At 39.5% G+C, this 25,438-nt stretch overlaps 1 protein-coding gene across 1 annotated transcript in view; it reads left to right on the forward strand.

Moving 5' to 3' along the window:
• Positions 1–25,438, forward strand: part of LOC126328110 (N-sulphoglucosamine sulphohydrolase) — a 110,626-nt gene that overhangs the window by 1,453 nt on the left and 83,735 nt on the right. The window contains exons 2-4 of the mRNA XM_049995981.1: positions 16,501–16,630; positions 16,752–16,888; positions 23,572–23,722. Coding sequence (XP_049851938.1) covers positions 16,501–16,630; positions 16,752–16,888; positions 23,572–23,722 — 418 coding nt within the window. The remainder of the gene's footprint in view (positions 1–16,500; positions 16,631–16,751; positions 16,889–23,571; positions 23,723–25,438) is intronic.

Genomic DNA, 25,438 nt, shown 5'->3' on the forward strand with positions numbered 1-25,438 from the left:
AACTCAGTTCAGTAATCTGTGCTGTAAATGATGTAACAGAAAGGCAAGCTTGGTTTCTGCTCAGGAAAAAATACATGTTTACAAATGTTAAACTTCACACCATTCATTAAGAATGCCGTGGACAATAACAACATTGTGGGTTTGCCACCCATAGATATCTCTGCCAGCCAGAATGGGTTAACATCAGACACCTGGTGCACAAGATCTACATTAAAACAAAAGGTTTCACACTTAAGATGACAAAATGACCACATAGTGTGCGGATTTCAAGGATGGAAGGCGCTGGTAATGGCAACAGAAAAATAGTCTACTTAATGGCAGCATACTAACACCAAAACATTTTAGTTTTTATACCAATGACCACTCTTCATGAACAAAGGATCCTGCAGAGGTGAGACGGCTTCACCTGCAACCAAAACAGAGGGTTAGCTGTGTAGAGGCCAGACATCAGAGATCTTTGGAGAAAAGAGAAGCAGCTGTATGAAAATCAAGAACTCAGGTGGCAAACGAGTACTAAGCAAAGAATGGAAAGCTGAAAAATGTAAGGAATATATAACAAGGGCTCTAAGTTATGAAGTAAATGATATGAGGTGGTAGATATGATACTGTGAGAAGTATCTGACGGAGGAAGGAAATGCCTAAGTCAAAACAAGGCCCCTGGAGCAGACATTTCCTCAGAATTATTAAGATTCTTGAGAGAGCCAGCCATGACAAAACTATTCAATCTCATGTGCAAGATATATGAGACAACTAAAATACCTTTAAGAAGAATGTAATCATTCTAATCCCAAAGAAGGCAAGCACTAAGAGGTGCAAGTTTTACCAAACCATTAGTTGAAAAGGACAGTCTTGAAAATACTGATGCGCATTGGTTATAGAGAATAGGAAAACTACGAAAAGCCAACATTGAGGAAGATCAGTTTGGGTTCCAGGAAAATGTAGGAACATTTGAGACCGTACTGATCCTATAACTTATCTCATAAGATAGGTGAAAGAAAGGCAAACCTTGATTTATAGCATTTGTTGATTTAAAGAAAGTGTTGGACAATGTTGACTGGAATACACTTTTGAAATTTTGAAGGTAGTAGGGATAAAATATGGGAGTGAAAGGTTATTTACAGCTTGTATAGAAATCAGACTGCAGTTATAGGAGTTGAAGAACATGAAAAGAAAGGAGAGGGCAAGAAGGAAGTGGTCCACAGCCAGTAATGGAGGTGCATCCAGCATCTCTCCCCTTCCACCCCTTCCTCCTCGCACCAACATGTTACTTCATCCACGGTTTGTAACCATGGACGTGTGCTGGCAGTATCTCTGTTGTTGCTCCACCTGCTCCTAAAGTCAGTTTCTTGTGGCATATCTCCTTCCTCTTCTTAATCAGATTAAGTGCAGGTTCCTAGAACTTACTAAGGATATAGGCCCCACCATGGCTGATCAGCATTTCCCTTACACAAATCTTGGTAGATTCTTTAATGACACAGTCCCAGAAGTTCAATATATGTTTCAGAACAATAGTCTGGCCATAATCTGTTCCATGTAATTGTACTAGGCAATGTTTCATGATTACTGACATGTTAGGTTGCTGCAGTCAGGTGTGGTATCAGTGTTCTTGCCAATGATCTTCGACAGTATGCATGCTCTTACTGTATATATCATACCACACTTCAAGGTATCTGACAGATCTCAGATTTCTGTAGTCTGAGGTCATCCTTGATACTATCAAGCAGGTCCATATTTTTTTGGTGGCTGGAACATTGTCTTCACTTGGTGTTTCTGGAGAATTCATCATACCTTTCTGAATAATGCACCATAAAATGGAATAACACAATGGCTGCATCTCACGAGGTTCCTCTCCTGTTAGCTCTCTGAGTTTGCCACTCCATTTAGCCATTCCTCTGGAACACTGTTTTCAGATGTCTGAGTTCACAATTGAAACTCTCATTGTCAGATGTGAGCCTTATGTTTCAGTGTGCACCGCACTCCATTCTTCTGCACCAGGTGGTGGCAGCTGTCTGTATGTAAATAAAGGTTGGTTTGTATCTTTTTTATAATATCTATTGCGGCCCAACATGCCATTCTCTCTTCTTATTGCTGTAACTTCCAGAAAGGTGAACATTCCATCCACTTTGACTTCTGCGGTAAAACTGATGTTCTGTTGCATGGAACTGAGATGTATGAGGAAATCATTCTTCCATGAGGCTATATGATGAAGGTTTCATTGAAAAAAAAGGTAGGTTTTCATTGGGCTGATTCCAGGGTTTCCTCCTGTAAATGTTCTGTATACATGTTGGTGACAGCTAGTGGAAGTGGACTTCCTTTGGCTACTGCTTCCATCTGCTCATAGTAAACACCTTCAAAAAGGAGTTACGTTGACTTCAAGACATGCCTAAAAAGGCTGACTGCCTGTATCTCATGTTTTGCCCAATAAGCTGCAAGGATTCTTGTGAAGACATTCTAGTGAAAAGACAGACAATGTCTAACCTCATAAGGATGTCTGTATCCATAGGCTTAAAGTTGTAAAGGCATCAAACAAAATCCATGGACTTGTGAATATGATGTGGACATTACCTGATGTAAGGGCTAAGCGTGTCCTTCAAATATTTGGGGAGTGAGTATGTGCTGCTAACAATGTGGCATAAAGGGACCCCTTTCTTTGTGAACCTCTGGAAGTCCATAATGTCTCAGTGGAACTGGTACTTTCTTTCAAAGCTTGTTAACTACTGTATCTAGCAAGATATATTGTTTGAAAAGTGCTAGTCTTCCATGCACTCTTTTGATAGGATCAGTCTTGATCTTGCAGTATGCACTGTCTCATAGCAGGCTCCACAATTTGTCAGTGTAATGCTGGTGAGGTAGGACCATAGTTGTGTTTCCTTTGTTAGTTGGTAAGACCTCAGTATCTGGATCTTCTCTTAGTTCATATGTGGCTGCCCTCCACATGGTAAAGATGTTCAGTTTTGTTTGTGTAAGAGGAAAATGGAGTTCGCAACATAATTCTTCAGCTGTTTCAGGTAGAAGTCATGGAGCTACCTGTTTTACTGTGCTGATGATGTCCATGATAGGTATGGATTTATGAGTTGACACAAAACTGAATCCTTTCACAAGAACTGCAACTGCATCCTCATCCAGATTTTTGGCTGTGATATTGACGATAGTCTTGCAGGGAGCATCATGAGGTTGTCTTTCTGATATATGGCTGAATTTCGATGTTTGACATCTGGAGGCCTTCCTTTGTGCAGAGGCTGCTGTGGCCCATGTGACACCGTGAATGCATCCTTGTGTCCAGCAACAGAGCAGCTTGTTGGTAAGAGGGAGGGAGGGGGCAGGGGAATCCTGTATGCACCTCCACTCCTGGGTGTGAACTGCAGACAGAGCAACAGGTTAGAGTGAGGGCTAAAGTGATAGAAGCACCATACCAGCTTCCAGGCAGTCAGTTCATCAGTGCACTTGATGATGGCAATGTAGTCACTTGCCAAAATACTGTGCCCATTGGGCACTGACATCTGGCTGTCCACTCATGAATGACTTTGTCTGGTTATAAGATGAACATTGACAAAAGTAAAACTAGGGTAATGGAATGTAGTAGAATTAAACAGGTGATGCTGAGGGAATTATTAGGAAATGACACACAAAAGTATTAGATGAGTTCTGCTATTGGGCAGCAAAACAACTGGTCGTGGCTAAACTAAAGAGGATATAAAATGCAGACTGGTCATCGTAAGAAAAACATTTGTGAAAATAAGCTAGTTCTTAACATCTAAAAAAGAAAAAAGGAAAGAGTTTGGAAGTCTTTTCTGAAATTATTTGTGTGGAGTGTAGCATTGTATGGAAGTGAAATGGGGAAGATAAACAATTCAGACAAGAAGAGAATAGAAGTATTTGAATTGCAGTGCTACAGGAGAATTCTGAAGATTAGATGATAGATTATGGATTGAATAACTATTGAGGAATCAAATGGAAGAAAAGGGAAATTAATATCACAACTTGAGTAAATGAAGTGAACGCTTTGTGGGACATGCCCTGGGGCATCAAAGATTTGTCAGTTTAGCAATGGGGGAAAGTGTGAGGAGAAAAATTGTAGAAGGAGACAAAGAGAGGAATACAGTAAGCACTTTCAGGTGGATGTAGGTTCCAGTAGTTATGCAGAGATGAAGCAGCTTGCACAGGGTAGACTAGTGTGGAGAGCTGCATCAAACCAGTCTTCAGGTTGAAGACCACAACAGAAACAACAACATTAACAACAATGACTGACCACTACCTGGTGACAGCGAAAACTTCATTTGTTGTTGGCTGATAATACAACTAGCCAAATTTGTGGCTGGTTGCATTATTCAGCAACAATTAGTAATGGCTATGGAGCTCACAATATCCAACATGGCTAAAATAATTTCATTCATGCTGATGAATGAGCTGTTGCCATCCAAAGCAGTGTGTTTGATGAGTTATAAGCAAGGGTCTCTAAAATACTAGAGAAACTTGCACAATACTGTGTGTGGGACCAACTTCAGTCTAACACCACAAAAACCCAGATTTGTGCCTTTCATCTGTGAAACAGATGTATATCCAGAGGACTCCATGTTGCTTGGAAAGGAATGTTCTTGGAGCACTTTCTGTATTCAGAATACTTGGGAGCTTCTCTCACCAGAGCCCTGACACATAAACAGCACTGTGCCAACATGAAAATGAAAGCAAATGTTGATTCTTGACACAGTCTGTATATGTCCACTTGTTGTCTGGTGGCATATATCTAAGTTGATAAGCTGTACAATATCCTATAATGGATTGCCTTTATTTTTCAATTCATATGACTTAACCTGGACAGCTTCTTTTCTTCAGAATATAATTGATTTTTGCATTATGTGTTGAACAACATATTTCCATATCAGAGTGTCAGTTAAGTATACCTCATGATGTATTTTTCTCTAATGGTTAGACCTTCCTTCAGAGTATTTAGATTTGTTACATCTCTCGAATTCCTTTATTCCTTAAGATATAGTACTGCTCACAAAATGCCCTTGACTCCATTTTTGTTTCTTATGAGTGCATTATTTTTTTACTGAGCAGCATGAGTTTCATGTCCAAGATTTCTTCTTTTTCTGCTAATTCTTCTCAAAGTTTGTTGTATCCTTTGTACAGAGTTTTGCATCTCACTTCTTTGATTTGATTGTAGATGGTATCAGTTTTGAACAAGGCTTCCAGGGACCGCATCATCTAACTCCATTTCAAGAAATCTTATTTCAGGAATTCCGTTTTTCCCCTTTCTTTCAGGTTCCAACTGAATTCTGTTTTACTTGTGTATTATCCAAGATACACTATACATTGATCCATATTTTTCTGTGGCTGTAGTTTACTGTAATTCTGTGCTATATAAAGAAGTTTCATCCAATTAATGTATTGAAGTGTAAGGCCACCTTATGTCCAATTAAATGGAGGGTCTGGGTCATGTAAAAGGTTTGGTCCCTTGCATACATAGCACATCCTCTGACATCCCTCTAATCTTCCTGCTGTCAGTTTTATCGATCAATGTGGTTTATCAAATGGCTGCATTTTATTACACTCAGTTGTGCTCTTGTTTCTAATAATGGGTTTAGTCTTACATTTGTGCTCCACGGGCTAAAGGGTTCCAGATAATCACCTTTCTGTGTGCAGTCTAGTGTTAAAGTAATGTCAGAATGAGATGATTGCATGGTCATTACAGTTGTTAATTTCTCTGCCCTAAAGATTTTGATGGTCTAAACACCTAACTGTATGCTATTGAGGCATTTTTTCTAGATTGGAGGAGTGAATCCTCACTTCATTTACATGTCTGGTGTATTATAATTTGTACTTTCACACATGCTCCCTTGAGTCTTGGACGATAGCACTGGCTGCATATACCTGCCCTTAGTCTCTGTTACTTTACAATTACATCAAATACCCGCACATCAATGTGTCTTGAGCTTCTGTTTGTGTGGTCCATCTTCACTTTTGTGTTATCGTTCACAAACCATGGATGCTGACATTGGTGGGGTGACTTGCATGCCTCAGTGTTACAAATAGCCGCACCATAGGTGCAATCACAGTGGAGGGGTATCTGTTGAGAGACCACACATATATGTGGTTTCTGAAGAGGGGCAGCAAGTTTTTTAGTAGTTGCAGGGGCAACAGTCTGGATGATTGACTGATATGGGGTTGTAACATCAACCGAAATAGCCTTGCTGTACTGGTATTGCAAACAGCTGAAAGCAAGGGGAACTACAGCCTAATTTTTCCTGAGGGCAAGCAGCTTTACTGTACAGCTCTTGGGTAAAATATTCCAGAAATAAAATGGTCACCCATTCAGATCTCCAGGTGGGGACTACTCAGGAGGATGTCATGATCAGGAGAAACAAAACTAGCATTCTACAGATCAGACTGCAGAATGTTAGCTCCCCTAATCAGACAGGTAGGTTAGAAAATCTAAAAAGGGAAATGGGTAGGTTGAAATTAGATATAGTGGGAATTAGTGAAGTTTGGTGGCAGAAGGAACAGGACTTCTTGTCAGGTAACACATTATTATAAATACGAAGTCAATAGGGTAATGCAGGAGTAGGCTTAATAATGAATAAGCAAATAGGAATGCTGGTAAGTTACTATGAACAGCACAGTGAATGCCTTCTCAGGGCCAAGATAGTTTTGAAGCCCACATCCATCACAGTAGTATAAGCTTATATGCCAACTAGTTCCTCAGGTGATGAAGAGATTGAAGAAATATACGACAAGTTAAATAAATTACTCAGATAGTGAAAGAAGATGAAAATTTAACTGTGATAGGGGACTGCATTTGATAGTAGGAGAAGGAAGAGAAGGAAAACTAATAGGTGAATATAGACTGGGGGAAAGGAATGAAAGAGGAAGCCACCTGGTAGAATTTTGCACAAAGTGTAATTTAAACATTGCTAACACTAGAGTTAAGAATCATAAAAGAAGGTTGTATACATGGAAGAGACCTGGAGAGACTGGAAGGTCTCAGAATGATTATATAATGGTTAGAAAGAGATTTAGGAACCAGATTTTAAATTGTAAGATAATCCAATGGTCAGATATGGACTCTGACCACAATTCATTGGTAATGAACTGTATATTAAAACTTAAGAAATTGGAAAAAGATAGGAAATTAAGGAGATGAGACCTGTATAAGCTGAAAGAACTAGAGGTTGTTGAGAGCCTCAGAAGGATCACTAAACAACAACTGACTAGAGCATGGAAAAGGAATACCATAAAAGATGAATGGGTAGCTCTAGAAGAAAAAAACAGTGAAGGCAGCAGAGGATCAAACTGGCAAAACGACAAGGCCTACTAACAATCCTTGGATAACACAAGAGATATTGAATTTAATTGATGAAAGGAGAAAATTTAAAAAAATGCATCAGGTGAAAGGGAATACAAACATCTGGAAAATGAAATTGGTAGGAAGAGCAAATTGGTTTAGCAGGAATGGCTAGAGGACAAATGTAAGGATGTAGAAGCACATTTCACTAGGGGAAAGACACATACTGGCTACAGAAAAATTAAAGAGGCCTCTGGGTAAAAGAGAAGCAACTGTATGAATATCAAGACCTCAGATGGAAAACAAGTCCTAACAAAGAAGGAAAAGCTGAAGGTGGAAGGAGTATATAGAGGTTCTGTGTAAGGAAGATGAACTTGAAGGTAATCTTATAGTAAGGGAAGTGTACATAAATTAAGGTGAGATGGCAGATAGCCTTAGCACAGCCAGCCATGAGAAAACTCTTCCATCTGGAATGAAATATGTTTGAGACAGACGGAATGACCTCAGACTTCAAGAAGAATGCAGCAATTATGAAAAGGATAGTTTCTACTCACCATATAGTGGAGATGCTGAGTCACAGATGGGTACAACAAAAAGACTGTTGAAAAATGAACTTTCAGCCAACAAGGCACACACACACACACACACACACACACACACACACACACACACACACACACACACACACACACACATGCATCTACAGTCTCTGCATCCTGAGGCCCCACTGTGAGCAACTGCACGTGATGGGAGAAGCAACTGGTGGTGGGGCTAAGGAGGAAGCTGGAGGGAGGGATAGCAAGGTAGGGGTGGGGGACAGTAAAGTGCTGCTTGTGGAAGCATACAGGGATGGGGTGGAGAGAGTACAGTGCAACTAGGTACAGTTGGGGGGTTAGACAGAGAGTGGGAGGGGGTTTAGCAGAAAAGGGAAGAGGTAAAAAGACTGTGAGTGTGTTGGTGGAATAAAGGACTGTGTAGTGCTGGAATGAGAACAGGGAAGAAGCTAGATGGTAAGGCCAAAGACTAACAAAGTTTGAGGCCAGGAGGATTATGGGAATGTAGGATATATTTCAAGAACAGTTCACACCTGTGCAGTTCAGAAAAATTGGTGTTGGTGGGAAGGATCCAGATGGCACAGGCTGTGAAGCAGTCATTGAAATGAAGAACACTGTGTTGGGTGGCATATTCTACAATGGGGTGGTCCAGCTGTGTCTTGGCCACAATTTGTTGGTGACCATTCATGCTGACAGACGGCTTGTTATTTGTCATGCTCATGTTGAATGCTGCACAGTAGTTCCAGCAGATCATATGGCTGGTTTCACAGATAGCCCTGCCTTTGATGGGATGGGTGATGTCTGTAACTGGACTACAGAAGGTGGTGGTGGGAGGATGAATGGGACAGGTTTTGCATCTAGGTCTATTAAAGAGATATGAGCCATGAAGCAAGGGGTTGGGAGCAGGAGTTGTGTAGGGATGGACAAGTATATTGTGTAGGTTCGGTGGGTAGTGGAATACCACTGTGGGAGGTGTGGGAAGGATAGTGGGTAGAACATTCCTCATTTCAGAGCACAACAAAAGATAGTCAAAACCCTGGTGGAGATTGTGATTCAGTTGTTCAAGTCCTGGCTGGTACTGAGTCACGAGGGGAATTCTCCTCCATGGCCAGATTGTACAATGTTGGGAGTGTAATTTTGGTCTGTGAAGGCCTCAATGAGACCCTCAGTGTACTTTGAGAGGGACTACTTGTTACTACAAATGCAAGTGGTCCCTCTTGAAATACAACGACAGTCTCACTGAGGCCTTTGCAAACTGAAATTACCCTCCCAGCATTGTCAAAAACAGATCTTCCATGCCTTATCTCACCCATCACCCTTCTCCTCCCTAAGTCCCATTGTCCTCCTCGCAGGGGAGCATTCCCCTCATGACTCAGTACCACTCAGGTCGGGAGCAACTGAATCACATTCTCCGCCAGTGTTTCATCTACCTTTCTTCATGCCCTGAAATGAGGAATATGCTACACAGTATCCTTCCCACCCCTCCCAAAGTGATGTTCCCACTGAACCTACACACTATCCTATCCTTGTCCATCCATACACAACTATTGCTCCTAACCCCTTGCCTCCCTGTAATAGACCTAGATGCAAGACCTGTCCCATACATCCTCCCTGTCTACATCAGTCCAGTCACAAGCATCACCTAACCCATCAAAGGCAGGGCTATCTGTGAAACCAGTCATGTGATCCACAAGTTAAGCTGAAACCACTATGCTGCATTCTACATGTACATGACAACTAACAAGCTGTCTATCCACGTGAATGGCCACCAACAAACTGTAGCCAAGAGACAGCTGACATCCCATTGCTGAGCATGCTGCCCAACACATTGTTCTTCAGATAATGACTACTTCACATATTGTGCCATATGGATCCTTCCCACCAGCACCAACTTTTCTGATTGCACAGGTGGGAACTCTACTTGCAATACATCTTACGTTTCCGTAACCCTCCTGACCTCAACCTTCATTAGTCTTTGTTCTTACCTCTAGCCCCTTCCCTGTTCGTGTTCCAACACTACACAATCCTCTGTTCCAGCAATGCACTCACAGTCTTTTTACCTCTCTCCTTTTCCACTAACCCCCCTCCCCCTCCTTTCCACCCACCCTCTGCCTAACCTACCCAATGCACCTAGATGCCCTACCCTTTCTCTGCCTCATCTCCTGTATGCTCCCACAGGCAGCACTTTACTGTACCCCATCCTTACTCTGCTACTCCTCCCCATCCCCACCCCAGCTTCCTACTTACCGCCACCACCTGATAGCCTCTCCCATCATGTGCAGCTGCTCACAGTGTGGCCTCAGCAGCCAGAGACTGCAGTCATGTGTGTGTGTGAGTTGTCTTTGCATATGTGTGTGTGTGTGTGGGGGGGGGGGGGGGGTGCGCATGCGTAGGTGTGTTCTATCTCCGATGAAGGCCTTGTTGGCCGAAAGCTCATTTTCTTTTTATTGTGTGTTGTGTCTATCTGCAACTCAGCATCTCTGCTATATGGTGAGTAGCAGTTATCCTTTTCATAATATTGTTCTACTCCATCCTGGATTTTCCATTGTAGAATGTAGTAATTCCAATTCCAAAGAAAGCAGTTACTGTCAGGTGTGAAAATTACCGAGCTATCAGTTTAATTAGTCACAGGTCAGTTTGGATTCCGGAGGAATGTACGAAAATATGAGGCAATGCTGACCCTATGACATATCTTAGAAGATAGTTTAAGGAGAGACAAACCTACATTTTAGCATTTGTAAACTGAGAGAAAGCTTTTGACAATGTTGACTGGAATATTCTCATTGAAAATATGAAGGTATCAGGGGCAAAATACAGGAAGTAAAAAGTTGTTTACAACTTGTACAGAAGCCAAATAGCATTTATAAGAGTTGAGGGATTGAAAGGAAATCAGTGGTTGAGAAGTGAGTGAGACAGGGTTTAAGTCTCTCCCCGATGTTATTCAATTTGTAAACTGAAGAAGTGCTAAAGGAAAGCATAGAAAAATTTGGAGTAGGAATTAAATTTCAGTTAGAAGAAATAAAAACTTTAAGGTTTGTCAATGACATCGTAATTCTGTCAGAGACAGCAAAGGACTTGGCACAGCAGGTGAACACAATGGACAGTGTCTTGAAAAGAAAGAATAAAATGAACACCAACAAAAGCAAAACAAGGATAATGGAATGTAGTTGAATTAAATCAGGGGATACTAACAGGATTAAAAGAGCTAGTGAGACACTTAAAGAAGTAGATGAGTTTCACTATTTGGGCAGCAAAGTAAATGATGGTAGCTGTGTAGAGAGGATATAAAATGTAGACTGGCAATGGCAAGAAATGCATTTCTGAAGAAGAGAAATTTATTAACATCAAATATAGATTTAAGTGTTAGGAAGTCTTTTCTGAAAGTATTTGTATGGAGTGATGCCATGTATGGAAGTGAAACATGGACAATAAACAGTTTAGAGAAAAAGAGAATAGAAGCTTTCAGAATGTGAAGATTAGAAGTGTTGTTGATGTAACTAATGAGGAAGTACTGAATAGAATTGGGGAGGCAAGAAATTTGTGGCACAACTTGACCAAAAGAAGGGATCGGTTGTTAGGCCACATTCTGAGACATCAAGGGATTACCAATTTAGTATTGGGGGAAAGTGTGGGAGGTAAACATTGTAAAGGGAGAGAAAGAGATGCATACAGTAAGCAGGTTCAGAAGGATGTAGGTTGCATTAGTTATTTAGAGATGAAGAGGCTTGCAAATAATAGAGTAGAACTGCACCAAACCAGTCTTTGGACTGAAGACCATAACAACAACAACAGTCTGTAGTAGCATTTGAATAGTTGTCCCCTGTTCTTTGTTTCTGCATTTGAGTAGGGGAGCTTCTGTAACCTGCATTGTTTTCCCCTTGTGTAGCTGATAGTAGTTCTTTTTGACATGCTGTCTCTACTGCTTTAGCATCTATCTTCCCCATGAAATCAATGGCAGTAATGGGTTCTGTGAGATCAGAAAAGTCCATGGTAATGATTTCTGAAGCCTAGTTCATAACCTTGGTTTATTTACCAAATGTCAGAATTCTGGAATGATTTGCTCGCTGTACACTGACATCTGATTTAGGGTCAACAGGATACATGGATGCAACATAAGTGTCTGTGGCATGTAAGTGACAGACGTGAAAATTTTGTGTTGCTCTCATTTTCACGAAGGTGAAGGTAGAACCATTGACAGATTTGGTGACAGCTGTTTGTTGGTCATATTTGTTGGCAAAGGCATTAGAAAATTACAAAGAATTGTAAATATAAGTTTTGTGATTGTAGACAGTTAGGTGCTTCCTCACAAATTAGCAGCTGGCTACAACTAAACCTGGTTCCTGTTGTCATTCAAAAGCATAAGGGGAAATGCAATTCCTTCCATGAATGTCAAAATGTGTGTGGTTCCAACTCAAATGTGAATTATCTTCAAGGGCTCTATGGCACTTATTGCAGTGGACATTGTCTTCTGAGCAGGCATGAGCTGGTGTTTTGGATGACGTTTGACTGAGCTGCTACAGGAGAGCACTCACCTTTTGCTGTAGGGTTCAGATCTGGTCTGGACACTGGTGACCTCTAGTAGTGTCCAGTGAAACTAATGTAGTGATGCCATTACAGTTTAGGGAAGTCACGCCCAAACTGTCATTTCATCACCAGCAACATTTAATTGCAAAGACAATTCATCAATGTCATTAGAATTCATAGCACTTTAAAATGAGAATGGCAGTTGATATAAGCACGTGTGTCATAGTGTTGCACCTGAAACATCAGCTTCTGTAGCCAGTGTTATGGATAACTTCATGATGTGACACTTATTGAATGTGTAGGTTTCTTGATTTACAAACATGGTAATGTACTTCGTCATTCATGTGCTCGTATTTTCACACAGTGGACATGCCATGAATAATGTCAGACAGTTACAAAAGAGACTGAGTGTCCAAGGCACCAATTGTGAGAACAAACTGTAATGCGTCAACACATACACTGTAGGCAGTAGACAAAAGTTCCAGCATTTTGAACTACTGGTGAGGCTTTTGTGGCATATATGACAGAATTACAATCTTGTTATGCAGTGTGGAATGTGCAACACAGTTAACCAGTAAAATGTTGAGTCCATCAATTGGAAGTGCTTGAGAATCAAGAGTAGTAATAACTCCATAGTGGCAATTCAATAAATGTCCTGGCAAGAAGACATTTGTTGTAGCTGGTGTAAATTCACACTGATGTGCTTCTCATGATCTTAGCTTTCCATGGGGTCCCCACTTGTGGGAAACATTGAATCACACAGGAAAAGCGTAGACTTACTACTATGAAATATCACAATTTATTTTTGCTATTTTGCGGGTACGTAAAACAAGAGACAAGATAAAGAATCCACTGCTTGGAAGGAACACAAAGTGCAGGAAGACAGAGACAATAATACAAAAGATATTATAGTCTTCACTCTTTCAGTGATTATCTTTATTTACTAATTAATTGTATCACCACAGAACTGTCTTATTTATTGATGAACAACAGTTCTACATAATGGTGAGAATAGCGAGAAGTACAGCAGTGTGTAAACTGTGTCACATAGCAAGTTGGCAGTTAATAATAAATGAGTTTTGTGCTCACCATAATAGGGATCCATATAAACCCATTGTTTCAGCTAAGAATGAACCAGCACTAAGTAGCTCAGAAACTTGAAAAATTCCTGTGTTTATGGCTGCAAGATGTACAAAAATAGATTATGCATATTGAGTATTTTCATGGTAAGCTTAGGAGAGGTCGATATGTCTTAAATGATCCGAAACCTTGCACCAGTATGGAAATAATGTTGAGTACTTACTATACCCTACAGTCAGTCCCACATAAATTATGATATAATATTCAGTACTTTTAGAATGCAGAAGAGAGCCATTAGAATAAGGAATGGAAGTAAAATAAACCAACAATACAACTCTCTTTTCACAGTACTTAATATACTCTCTCTACCATGTATTTACATCAAAGAAGCACTCTTATTCTTACAAGTGCATTTAACTGACAAAGGTGAAAGGCTGCAAAGAAACTGGGAAATTCACAAACCAGACTGAACAATAACCTCCAATTAACTCACACAAATATTGTACAATGTTAAAAGTGCAGGTTTAACAGGAGTTTGAAGTTTTTTAACAAAATCCACGAGAACATAGAACCATCAGGGGTCATGTCATAAAGCCATTAAAAAAAAATCCTTACAGTCATATTTACAGTGCCATTGTTTCTTCTAAAAAAAATGGTTCAAATGGCTCTGAGCACTATGGGACTCAACTGCTGTGGTCATTAGTCCCCTAGACCTTAGAACTACTTAAACCTAACTAACCTAAGGACATCACACACATCCATGCCCGAGGCAGGATTCGAAGCTGCGACCATAGCAGTCGCACGGTTCCGGACTGCGCGCCTAGAACCGCGAGACCACCGTGGCCGGCCGTCTCAGTCAGCGGATATATGATATTGTAAAGTACTCCTTTGTGTTCAGTTTTTTTTACCCATGTGTAGGTTATTTAAATGTACAAGCTGAGTGGATTATGATAGATGTTTACTTTATGTAGCAAATTAAAAAATTACTTATGCAAAGGCTGTGTGCAGTTTCATTGTATTTGCATGCTGTTTATAGTTAAGAAGGACTAACAAATAAATAAATATAAACAGCAAATAAATTTTGTGTTGTAGCATGAGTAGTGAGGATAGCATGAATGCAGTCTGACGTTTGCAGCTACGAATGTCTGTGATACAAAATATCACTCAGTGAGAACTCTTGTCAGGAAAATAGGATTGCAATACTGAGTACTACTGGATATTTTAAGCAAATGGGAATCTGACTTATAGAGAGTAGGAGAAGGATAATTGGTTCTTGGAATCCACGACTAACTTTCTGGCACCCTGCAAAAGCCTTCTCTGATGAGCTTTTGTTGGACTCTCTTAACTCCATATTTTGTCTAATTTCTCTTTTGGAGAGAGAGTCTGTATATTTCATTCAGAGGTGCCATCTATGTCGATTTTTGCCAGAGACTTTGACACAAGAGGCTAAGATATTATGCAAAGTAGATTATTTCTGCCTTCTTTAGCAGAGCCCTTCATAATGTGTAAAACTCTGGAGAAATAGATTGTTTAATAGGTTAGTGACTGTGATTTCAGGATTTCACACACATGTAAATAGGGAGGGTTTCACTGGATGCAAATGCTTATGGTGAGACACAAACATAGCAGGCAACTCAAATAATGTTTGACTAATAGGATAGCCAAACAGTATAGAATACCTTCACCTGTCTATACGCAGTCCCTTACATTTGTTTCTATAAACAGTCAACTCACTATTATGTATCAGTCACTTGCACATCTGCAAGATCTCTTACATCCACAATCATTTACAACAATGATATGAAATTACACTTGGTACTCAAAACAGTCTCACAAAACTGTGTGCATTACATTGTAAGTCATTTAGGTGGCTTGAATAGTAATGATCATATTGTAAGTCAGTTAGGTGGCTTGAATAGTAATGATCTTCTCATACATTCTTGATATAAATACTTCCACTTCTGATGCTGTCCTCCCTGTCATGGTTGACACATTCCTCTGAAGTTCAAACTTACTTACCTAGTCAGTTATAGGGGGACCTCCAGTTTAGCATGGAATCTGAACCCTGTTGTAACTCAGCATTCTTTAAATCGTCAAACAGTGCCAGAGTTGAAAGAAGTTATAAATCAAGGTAAAAATAAGAGGATTGACTGGGCATCAAACCAAAGGCTTCTGGATTTGTGGGCTGGCCCTTTACCACTGAGTCATCCAAACATGGTTTATGTCATCTTTTATACTCTACCATTTGTCAATAATACCACATTATTATATCAGTAATGGAAATTCCAGGAAAGACACAAAAACAAAAATTAGGATAGCCAGCCACTGACAAGCAACTGGTTCATTGGTGTTCCATAGGAAAGTGTAACATACAAGAAAACTTAACTAGATTTCAAGCTACAACTATTTTCTCAGTTTTCCAGCTGCATCACCTTGTTGCCTAATGTCATTTTTGCTCATACATTATAATTTCATATTCAGCTCCGAAGTACCAGTATTGAAATGATTCTATCAAATGTACTTGTAGATAGGTTTCTTAGGTTTTGTAAGAAAATGTGTGAGCTATTGCCCAAAAAGATTGGTAAGAAGACATCAAATGTAGTAAACACACAACGGGTCTGGAAAAGTAGGAAGGAAATATTAAACCTACTGATACCAACTTTCTGCTTAGACTCACAATGTCATCAAAATGGTGGACAAAAACTGTTTTTGGCTTCTAATAAGCATAAAATAGGAGTAATAGTAAGAATTATATTCACTGTAGTTATTCACATTATATCAAATTTATTGCCTGCTAATTCTACTACATTGAGTTTTAATTATACACTTTGGTTCACTCAAAATTTTTTAGAGTTCTCCTTTTTTATAAAGGGATTCACAGAATACAATATGTGAAGAAATAAATAAGAGTCCACTACACAGTATTATCTAGTATGGCATTCCATTGATGTGTACATATCTTACAGGTGTTGATTGCATCACAGCAACAACTAGGTATATATGCTACCATCACGTGCTACTGTTAATTAATAAAGGGTTAAAAACTATTTTCAACAGGTGATGATGCTGGGTTTGAAATGGGAGCATACCGAAACAAAATTTGCCAAACACCTAATCTTGACAATTTAGCAAAACAAAGCTTGATTTTCAATAATGCCTACACATCTGTAAGCAGCTGTTCTCCGAGGTAAACAATAAGTCTGTCTGATGGAATCTATCATGGAATTTAATTATATATTAATTATTTAATTATAAATTATACATAATTATATATATTATATACTCTATATAATATCATTGATTTACAGCCGTTCAGCAATTTTAACTGGAAAGCCAAGCCATCAGAATGGAATGTATGGGTTACACCAAGGTATTCATCACTTCAATTCCTTTAATAATGTAAAAAGCCTTCCAACTCTGCTTCGAGAGAAAAATATCCGTACAGGTAAATACATAAGTTGACATTATTTCTTGTATTTAATTGGCAATTACAAATTAAATTGTTTGTGTTAAAAAACTACTGCTTTTGCTCTTGTGTCAGCTATGCCTTCTTGTGTGAGTACCCTGTGGCGCACTTTATGAATAAGAGTAGGCTTTCATCAAACCACTCTGAGGCCATGATCCTGTGAGTGTCTTGTAAAACTGTTGTAGTGTATCAATTCCTACTAATAAGTTTGCTCACTGATTTCTTGATTAGGATTAAATATTTCTCTGCTGGCTGATCAACTCCACATCCACAAGGGCAATTTGATTTGGGGCTCTGTGGAAGGTACATTATCATATCTGTTCTTATTTTGTAAATATTTATTGTCTATTCTTGTTTTCTGACATGTTTCACATCCCACAAGATATCTCCACTATGGATCAATTGGAATGAAAATTATATCTAATCTAATTTAATCTGTCTCACAATTAATCTTAAGTATCCTAATTTCAACCTAGATACTTTGAAGGCAGATGGACGTAGCTTCCATCATGGAAGCATTCTCAGAGATCAATATGCCTTTCTTATATTCTTGTTGTCATTGAGGCCTGGTTGTTTGCCATCACTTATAGCACTGAGCTAGTACATATCCTACTAATGACTGAATCTCCTTAGGCAGCTGCAAATAACTCATTGTATAATGAATTGGCTTCTTCCTGCTCCCAGCTGCCAGTGCAAAGTGGAAACTTTCTGCAATGTATTCTAGACATTATTTATCCATGTTGAATACCTCCCAAATACATTTTATCCACTCCCAGTGGAAAACTTACAGCTGGTCTTTTTCCTGAGTTGCTTCTGAATCTTCTGAGTTATATGGTCCTGATTTAAGAATTTTTTTCTGCCCAGCATTTTATCTAAAGCTATCTTGTGTGTCTTCAGAGATGCTCCTGAGCCCACTCAGAATTGTCAACTGAGAGGGTGTATGTTGGAGAGGGACATAAAATACATGCCCATTTTCATGGTATTTATGTTTCATGGACCATGACCACACAATCCCTAAGATTCACCAGAAACTAAGACAGCCAGTTGTGGGAGCCTTCATTGTACTTTTCCTGAGTGTTGAAACCAGCTTGAATCATGTCCTTTTAGTGTTTAAAAAGGATTCAAAAGATAGTGTTAATAACTAAAGTCCCATGATTATTTCCTCCAGTATATCAACAATGTAGCAAAAGACATATTGCTACTTACCGTAAAGAAGACGCATTAAGCTGCAGGCAGGCAACAGAGCTTTCAGCCACAACTTTCATCAGCAAAAGGGAAACACCCACCATTTGTACACACAAGCAAGCACTCCTCATGCTCACATGACTGCCACCTCCAGCATGTCAAGCAGTGTCTTCAAAGTTATACAGAAAATTATGTATAAAAGACTGATGTCAGTCTTAGATAAGACTGATGTTTTATTTGGGTCAAAACACACATTCAGAATGGCAAAATCAATACAGACAGCAGAATATAAATGTCTCAGTAGTACACTTACTATGACAGACAGTAAAGATTTAACAGTAAAAACCAAAAAAAGCCTTCTTGGTAAGATAGAATGTGGCATATAGATCCTCTCAAACAAGTGGATGAGAAGCAATTGGTAACAATGAGGTGAATCTATATATGGATACTCACAGAACTGTGGGAAATGCCAATCTACAATAAGAACAGTAAAGACTTGCTAAAAGTGAAATATCACAATTTACTATTGCTCACTTACAGATATATAAAACATGAGACAATGAAGAGAATCAAATGCAGGGAAGGAACACAAAAAGTGGGAAACAGTTTCATTATGTCATTGTTTAAGTATATTAAAGGCATAAAGCATAACCTACACAAAATAAATTATGTACCCTACTTACCAAATTTAGGGATCCAACATTCCAAGCTCTCACCCTTGAAGTGCCAAATTTGTTTTTTCTTGTGACAATGTGTAATCTCTGACTCCTCTGTGATGATGAATAATGAAAATCCCCAGCCTTTACATCTATAGTTCTTTAATTTATGCCAAAGAAAATTTACACAAACTTAGACTAATAAATAATATTCATTTGCACAATTTGAGAAATAGTCACAGGATAGACTTACCATATTCAAGACTTTCTCACACACACAACAGCTGTAAGCACATGCACATGGAATGAATCACCATTTTTTTTCAAAACGTTTGTGGAATTTTATTTAAACAAATCTGTAAGAAATGTCAGCAATCAATGTCAATTTTTGTTTTTACTTTTCAGACCTACGGTTATGTGCTTACATCTAAACCGTCATGTTGACAGTTACGTTCAGCATAACGGTGTAGAAGTAAACTTAACTCAAGCATTGAGAATAGCCACACTGTGCCCGAAATATATGTCGATCTGGAAAATAAAAACAAAAATTGCGACTGATTGGTTACATTCTCTACAGATTTGTACAAAACAGTCGCTGGGTACCAGCTCAAAAATGGAGTCAAACCTGATTGAAGAAATCTAGCTAATTTTAATAAGCCTTGTGAATGTACAAAAATGTTCAGATCTGTGTGAAATGTTACGGGACTTAACTGCTAAGGTCATCAGTCCCTAAGCTTACACGCTACTTAACCTAAATTATCCTAAGGACAAACACACATGCCCATGCCCGAGGGAGGACTCAAACCACAGCTGGGACCAGCCACAGTCCATGACTGCAGTGCCTTAGAGCTCTTGGCTAATTTTGCGTGCCATGAACTTACATTTAACGTAAATAAACAGTTTTCAATGGTTGTGAACAGATAATGTATTCAATGACGAGCAATATATATTTACAATTTAAAGATAATTTGGTTTGAACAATAATATTTACAGTAACGATTAAATGTTGAACAAAATAAGAAACAACACAGTAAATAACCAAGTCAGTGATAATAATATAAAAATTTAAAAAATATGCTAGACAAATTGAACTTTCCTGACTTTTGCTCGTGCAAATTCTTTAACGCAATTTGTGTAACTTAAGTCCTCTGCAAGTTCATGCTCAATCGATATTGTTGCAAAATCATTCAAACGAGTTTGGCTCATCATTGATCGGAGGTATGTCTTTACCAATTTCAGTTTTGAGCAACTCCTCTCTCCACTTGCAGCTGTCACTGGGAGTATTAGGAGAATTCTCAGAGCAATCTTAACATAAGGGCAAAAATGATGTCTTCCTATAAACTTCAGAGTCTCTTTTGGACCTATTACAGGTTTCAACAATGTTGGAAGCATTTTCAGTTCTTCCCTCAACTCCAGTGCATCAATGTCGCTTGACTCATGATGTTGCAAAATCGCTGTGAGGTTTCTACACTTTGTGTCCAGGCTGTCTGGAGGTGCACTCTTCAGCTCGCCGATGTCATGGAGAAAATCAAAATAATAACAATGAGATTTCAGTTGATTGAATCTCTCATCCAAAGAAGTGGTTACTATATCTAAAAGATAATAGTAGAATTCTATCTTATAACGTTTTGTTGGGTCATCTATTGTCTCATCCCTTCCTTCATAGGTGAAGTGTATTGGGTTCTTACATGTCACTGGGAAACACTTATCCATGGTAATGTTAGATGTTCTAGCTCTAATTCTGTAGCCAATTCTTTGGAATCCGCCAAGAAAGATACCATCTTTTCTTCTGTTATGCAGGTCTTAAAATATGCTTTCGTTTCTTCAAGCATTTCCACAGCCTTAGAAACATTTATGTCAGTGGTCTGGAGGGTCTTACTGACTACACTGATGTGAAGCAGAATGTTGCCACAAGTTACCAGAGAAGTGAGAAAGGTGTAATTTTTTATTTGATTCACAAGTGATGTTGCTTCATGAGTGATCATGCCATCGAATTCTTCTGGTATCTGAACCAGTGCATCATAAACACCTCCAATTTGAAACCTCAGTGGAGTAAGTGCATTGATGCGACTTTCCCATCTAGTATCGCTCATTGGTTTCACGACAGGTTAGGTAGATACTTCTTCAAGACATCCCAACGTCGAATGGAGGACAAAAAGAAGTCGTACAAGCTTTTCACAGTCAAAAACGTGGAAACAGCATATTTAGAAGACATAGTGGCATCTTTTACAACAAGATTCAATGAGTGACTGCTACATGGTACATAAAATGCTCGCTTTTTCATATCTGAAATTCTTTTCTGGAGACCAGACTACTTTCCTTTCATGTTTGCTCCATTGTCATATGCTTGCCCTCTCATATTACACAATAGGATTTTTTTATCTTCCAAGAACTTGAGTATGACGTGCATCAAAGTGAAGCTTGAAGAATTGGGCACTGGAAGAAATCCCAGGAAATGCTCCCAAATTCGGACATCGTACACTCCATCGAGTCTTGTCTCCTGGATGAAATGTACCACAACTGTCATCTGCTCAACTTTTGAAATATCTGGTGTGCAGTCGGGAATTATATGTAATACTTTGCAGGTTTCATCATTAATAGAATGTTGTTGGTTATAGGTGATCCAGTAAGATGAATTATTTCATTCTGTGTTTCTTTTCCAAGATAATGATGACCCTTGTTCTCACCTTGCTTTGTTCTGTGCAGGTGCTTCATCATCACAGTGTTGAACTTTCTGAATAATTCAACGAGTTTCAAGAAGTTTCCATTGTCAGGCTGAAAGAGTGTATCTGTACTTCCTCTCAAAGGCAGACATTGCCGACCCAGAAGATGAATTATTACTATTAAGCGCTCAAGAACATTTTTCCAATGTTCGCTTTCAGTATTCAGAAGCCTTTGATGATGGGCGTCAACAGTTCGTAACTTTTCAGGCCCTCAGAAAACATGATCCACTTTTTATGTGAATTCAAATGCTCGGTAGACTTCCTGTGACTTTCGAGATATGAAGCAAGGTGCCGCCAGTCGCTTATACCGTTCTTTGCAATTTTTACTGTAGATGAGGAAAAAGTTTGCAACAAAACCAGAACACAGCATCCTTGCTCTTTGAGTACACCAACCAATGTCTGTCTACTTCTTCTAAATTCTTCAAAGAATAGCTGTAGTGCACAGGGCTGAAACGCTGGTTGTCCATGTTTTTAGGACATTCTTCAGCTTCCTTAATGTGCTCGGGAGGACCTCACATGACCAAAGTCGTCCGAATGCAGTCTGTAATAATTTCCAGCCATCTTCTGGGATCTCAGTCAATTGTGTCTTCCAGTTTAGGCTCACCTTCAATCTCTTCTTCGATGGTGAGTACCTCAGCTGATGTTCCTCCAGTATTTTCCAAATCTGGTCGCTTAATTTCAGTTCTGCCTGATGTTTCAATCTCAGAGCTTCAGTCCAGATGAGGTCTGTTGAACACGTTACGGATGGCCCACCGTCAGCATTGCTACTGTATGCGGTGGTCACAATACTGTGTTCATCAATTTTCTTTTCATGTCCAGAAGATAAAGATGTAGCTGCAGTAGCTCCACTAGTTACTGTACTTTCAGGATCTATTTTTCCACCCCCACTGCTGCTAGGTTGTTCTCTCTTTGGCTTGAAATATTGTTGTAGTGCATCCTTTTGCTTCTTATCCTCATCTTCCTTCAGAACCAGTCTTTTCCTATATTCACTGCTAGACAGTCTTTTTCTACTGTCGGACATGTTTCAATCCAGCCTGTAAAGAATGATTACATGGAACTAACTGTTGATGTCAGTGTAATAACTTTATTTGCAACACACTTCACACACAATTTCCTGATATTCCACTGCACATAAATGGAAAATTATATTACTGTAGGATTCACTGTTCAGAGGATGAAGTAATAAGAATCGAGCCACGTGAAACTGAATTTCACGACAGACGCAGGTGAAACTGTCAAAGAGTGGGGCGGAGGACAATGGAGAGAGGAAGAATGTAGTAATGTTCAACCATTTTTTTCCATAATGCGGGAGGAGTAAAACACTTGGAAACTACCATTGAAGGGCTTAGCAAAATTGCTTCAGGCTTAACATGTAACCGCAGTATTGAACACTGCATTCGAATTTCCAAATTAGATTAAGTCTTCTGCAAAATTAGTTGTGAGTAAATGCATGGTGCGTAACAGGCTGGCAGCATTCCGCTCATAAGAATGCTGGCGTGTACGCCAGACTGCTTCCCCCTTTCTGTTTCTCCGGCATAAACATGACGGACCTGCCACAGCGGTGAGGAAGAAATAAGTCCTCCTCCCACCCGTTGTTCAACAGGGGCGGCCGGCAGGTAGTTGAGGCATCATGCTGCAGTTCCCGAAGCCACTCCCTCTGAGGTTTGGTTTCGAATACCCTCTTGGGTATGAATGTTGAGTTTGTCCTAAAAAAAAAAATGTGGGTGGTTAGTGTGTGTGGGGGGGGGGGGGGGGGGGGAGGGTGGCACGTTTCATACGTGCCTTGTGCTGGCCCTGATATGTATAAGTAACGTACTGTTAGATTTAAGCATCTGTATATATGCAAAGCTGTACTATTAACTGTACATGTTGACAACGCTAGTTGTATGTATACTGCTAATAAACATTCTTACCATTTTGAACCTTCTATCTCTGTGAAGCATTTTGAAAGATTCATTATTCACTTCACTGTCAATTATTACTAATGTCACCTCTGCAATGTGAGAGGGGGATATTTGCTCTTATTTCTTAGGACTTATTCTATTTCTGACAGTGTCCTATTCATTCAAATATTTATATTCAAATATTTCTGTTGCAGGCATAATTGGCAAGAAGCATGTTGGCCCAAAAGAGGTATACAAATTTGATTATGAGCAAACAGAAGAAAATAATTCTATTCTTCAGGTTGGAAGAAATATTACAAAGATTAAGCTTCTTGTGAGAGAGTTCTTGAATCACAGTGGTTCTCAGTAAGTAGTATGTATTTGGAACATTGGAATTTCATTTTAAACTGGATGTTATTAACAGATTTTGATCCATCTTCAGTAAGTTATCTAAATACAGGGCAAATAAAAGGCATTTCTCTTCTACTGAAAGTAGTGATAGTGTGATAAAACATAATATGTGCATCATAACCATTTACTAACATAATCACCAGATATGTGGCACCAGATGAGATACACGGATTTTGAATGTGGTCAGGTGCTTGAGTGTTACTTGTGTCATACATCTGTATGTGAGATTTTCACACTCAAAACCTCCCTAGGTCCACTGTTTCCAATGTGATAGTGAAGTGGAAAGATGAAAGGACACGTACAGCACAAAAGTGTACAGGCTGACATTGTCTGTTGACTGATGGAGACCACCAACAGTTGAAAAAGGTTGTAATGTGTAATAGACAGACATCCATCCAGACCATCACACAGGAATTCCAACTGCACCAGGATTCACAGCAAGTATTATGACAGTTAGGCGGGAGGTGAGAAAACTTGGATTTCATGGTTGAATGGCTGCTCATAAGCTACACATCATGCCAGTAAATGCCAAATGATGCCTTGCTTGGTGTAAGGAGCATATAAACATTGGATGGTTGAACTGTGGAAAAACATTGTGTGGAGTGACGAATCACAGTACACAATGTGGTGACCTGATGGCAGGGTGTGGGTATGGCGAATGCCCAGTGAACTCATCTGCCAGCGTGTGTAGAGCCAACTGTAAAATTCAGAGGCTGTGGAGTTATGGTGTGGCTATGTTTTTCATGGAGGGGGCTTGCACCCCCTGTTGTTTTGCGTGGCACTATCGCAGCACAGGTCTACATGGATGTTTTAAGCATCTTCTTGCTTCTCACTGTTGAAGAGCAATTCGGGGATGGTGACTGCATCTTTCAACATGATCGAGCACCTGTTCATAATGTACGGCCTGTAACAGAGTGGTTACATGACAATAACATCCATGTAATGGACTGGCCTGCACAGAGTCCTGACTTGAGTGGGATGTTTGGAACACTGCCTTCGTGCCAGGCCTCACCAACTGACATCGATACCGCTCCTCAGTGTAGCACTCCATGAAGAATGGGCTGCCATTTCCCAAGATGGAATCCAGCGCCTGACTGAATGTATGCTTGCGAGAGTGGAAGCTGCCATCAGGGCTAAGGGTGAGCCAACACCACACTGAATTCCAGCATTACCAATGGAAGGCGCCATGAACTTGTAAGTCATTTTAGCCAGGTGTCCAGATACTTTTGATCACATAGATCACATAGTGTATATTCACACACACACACACACACACACACACACACACACACACACACACACACACACTGTTAAAGATACAAACAAGTACTGTTTCATGTTTGGTTATGAACGTAGGGGTGGTATGACAAAAATTAAGGCTACAAGTAAGTAAACAGAACATTGGAAAGTCTGATGCTGAAACTCAAGTGTCATCCATCAGTAAGTCAGGCTGTTGCTAGACTAGTGCCAGTGACAGTGAGGCCTGAGAAGCATAAAAGGAAAAGGAAGCATGGCAGTAAGATGCATGTAGCAATGAGAATGAGAAGAAGTGAGTAATATTCTGGGCCTATAAGTAATGTTAATTTTTATGGTAAGAGTTCTTGTAAGTAAAGATAATAATCTTTACCTTTTACTGACATTTATTGAGAATGATATGGACATTAGTATATA

The sequence above is a fragment of the Schistocerca gregaria genome, chromosome 2 (assembly GCF_023897955.1).
Source record: "Schistocerca gregaria isolate iqSchGreg1 chromosome 2, iqSchGreg1.2, whole genome shotgun sequence".
Lineage (NCBI taxonomy): Eukaryota > Metazoa > Arthropoda > Insecta > Orthoptera > Acrididae > Schistocerca > Schistocerca gregaria.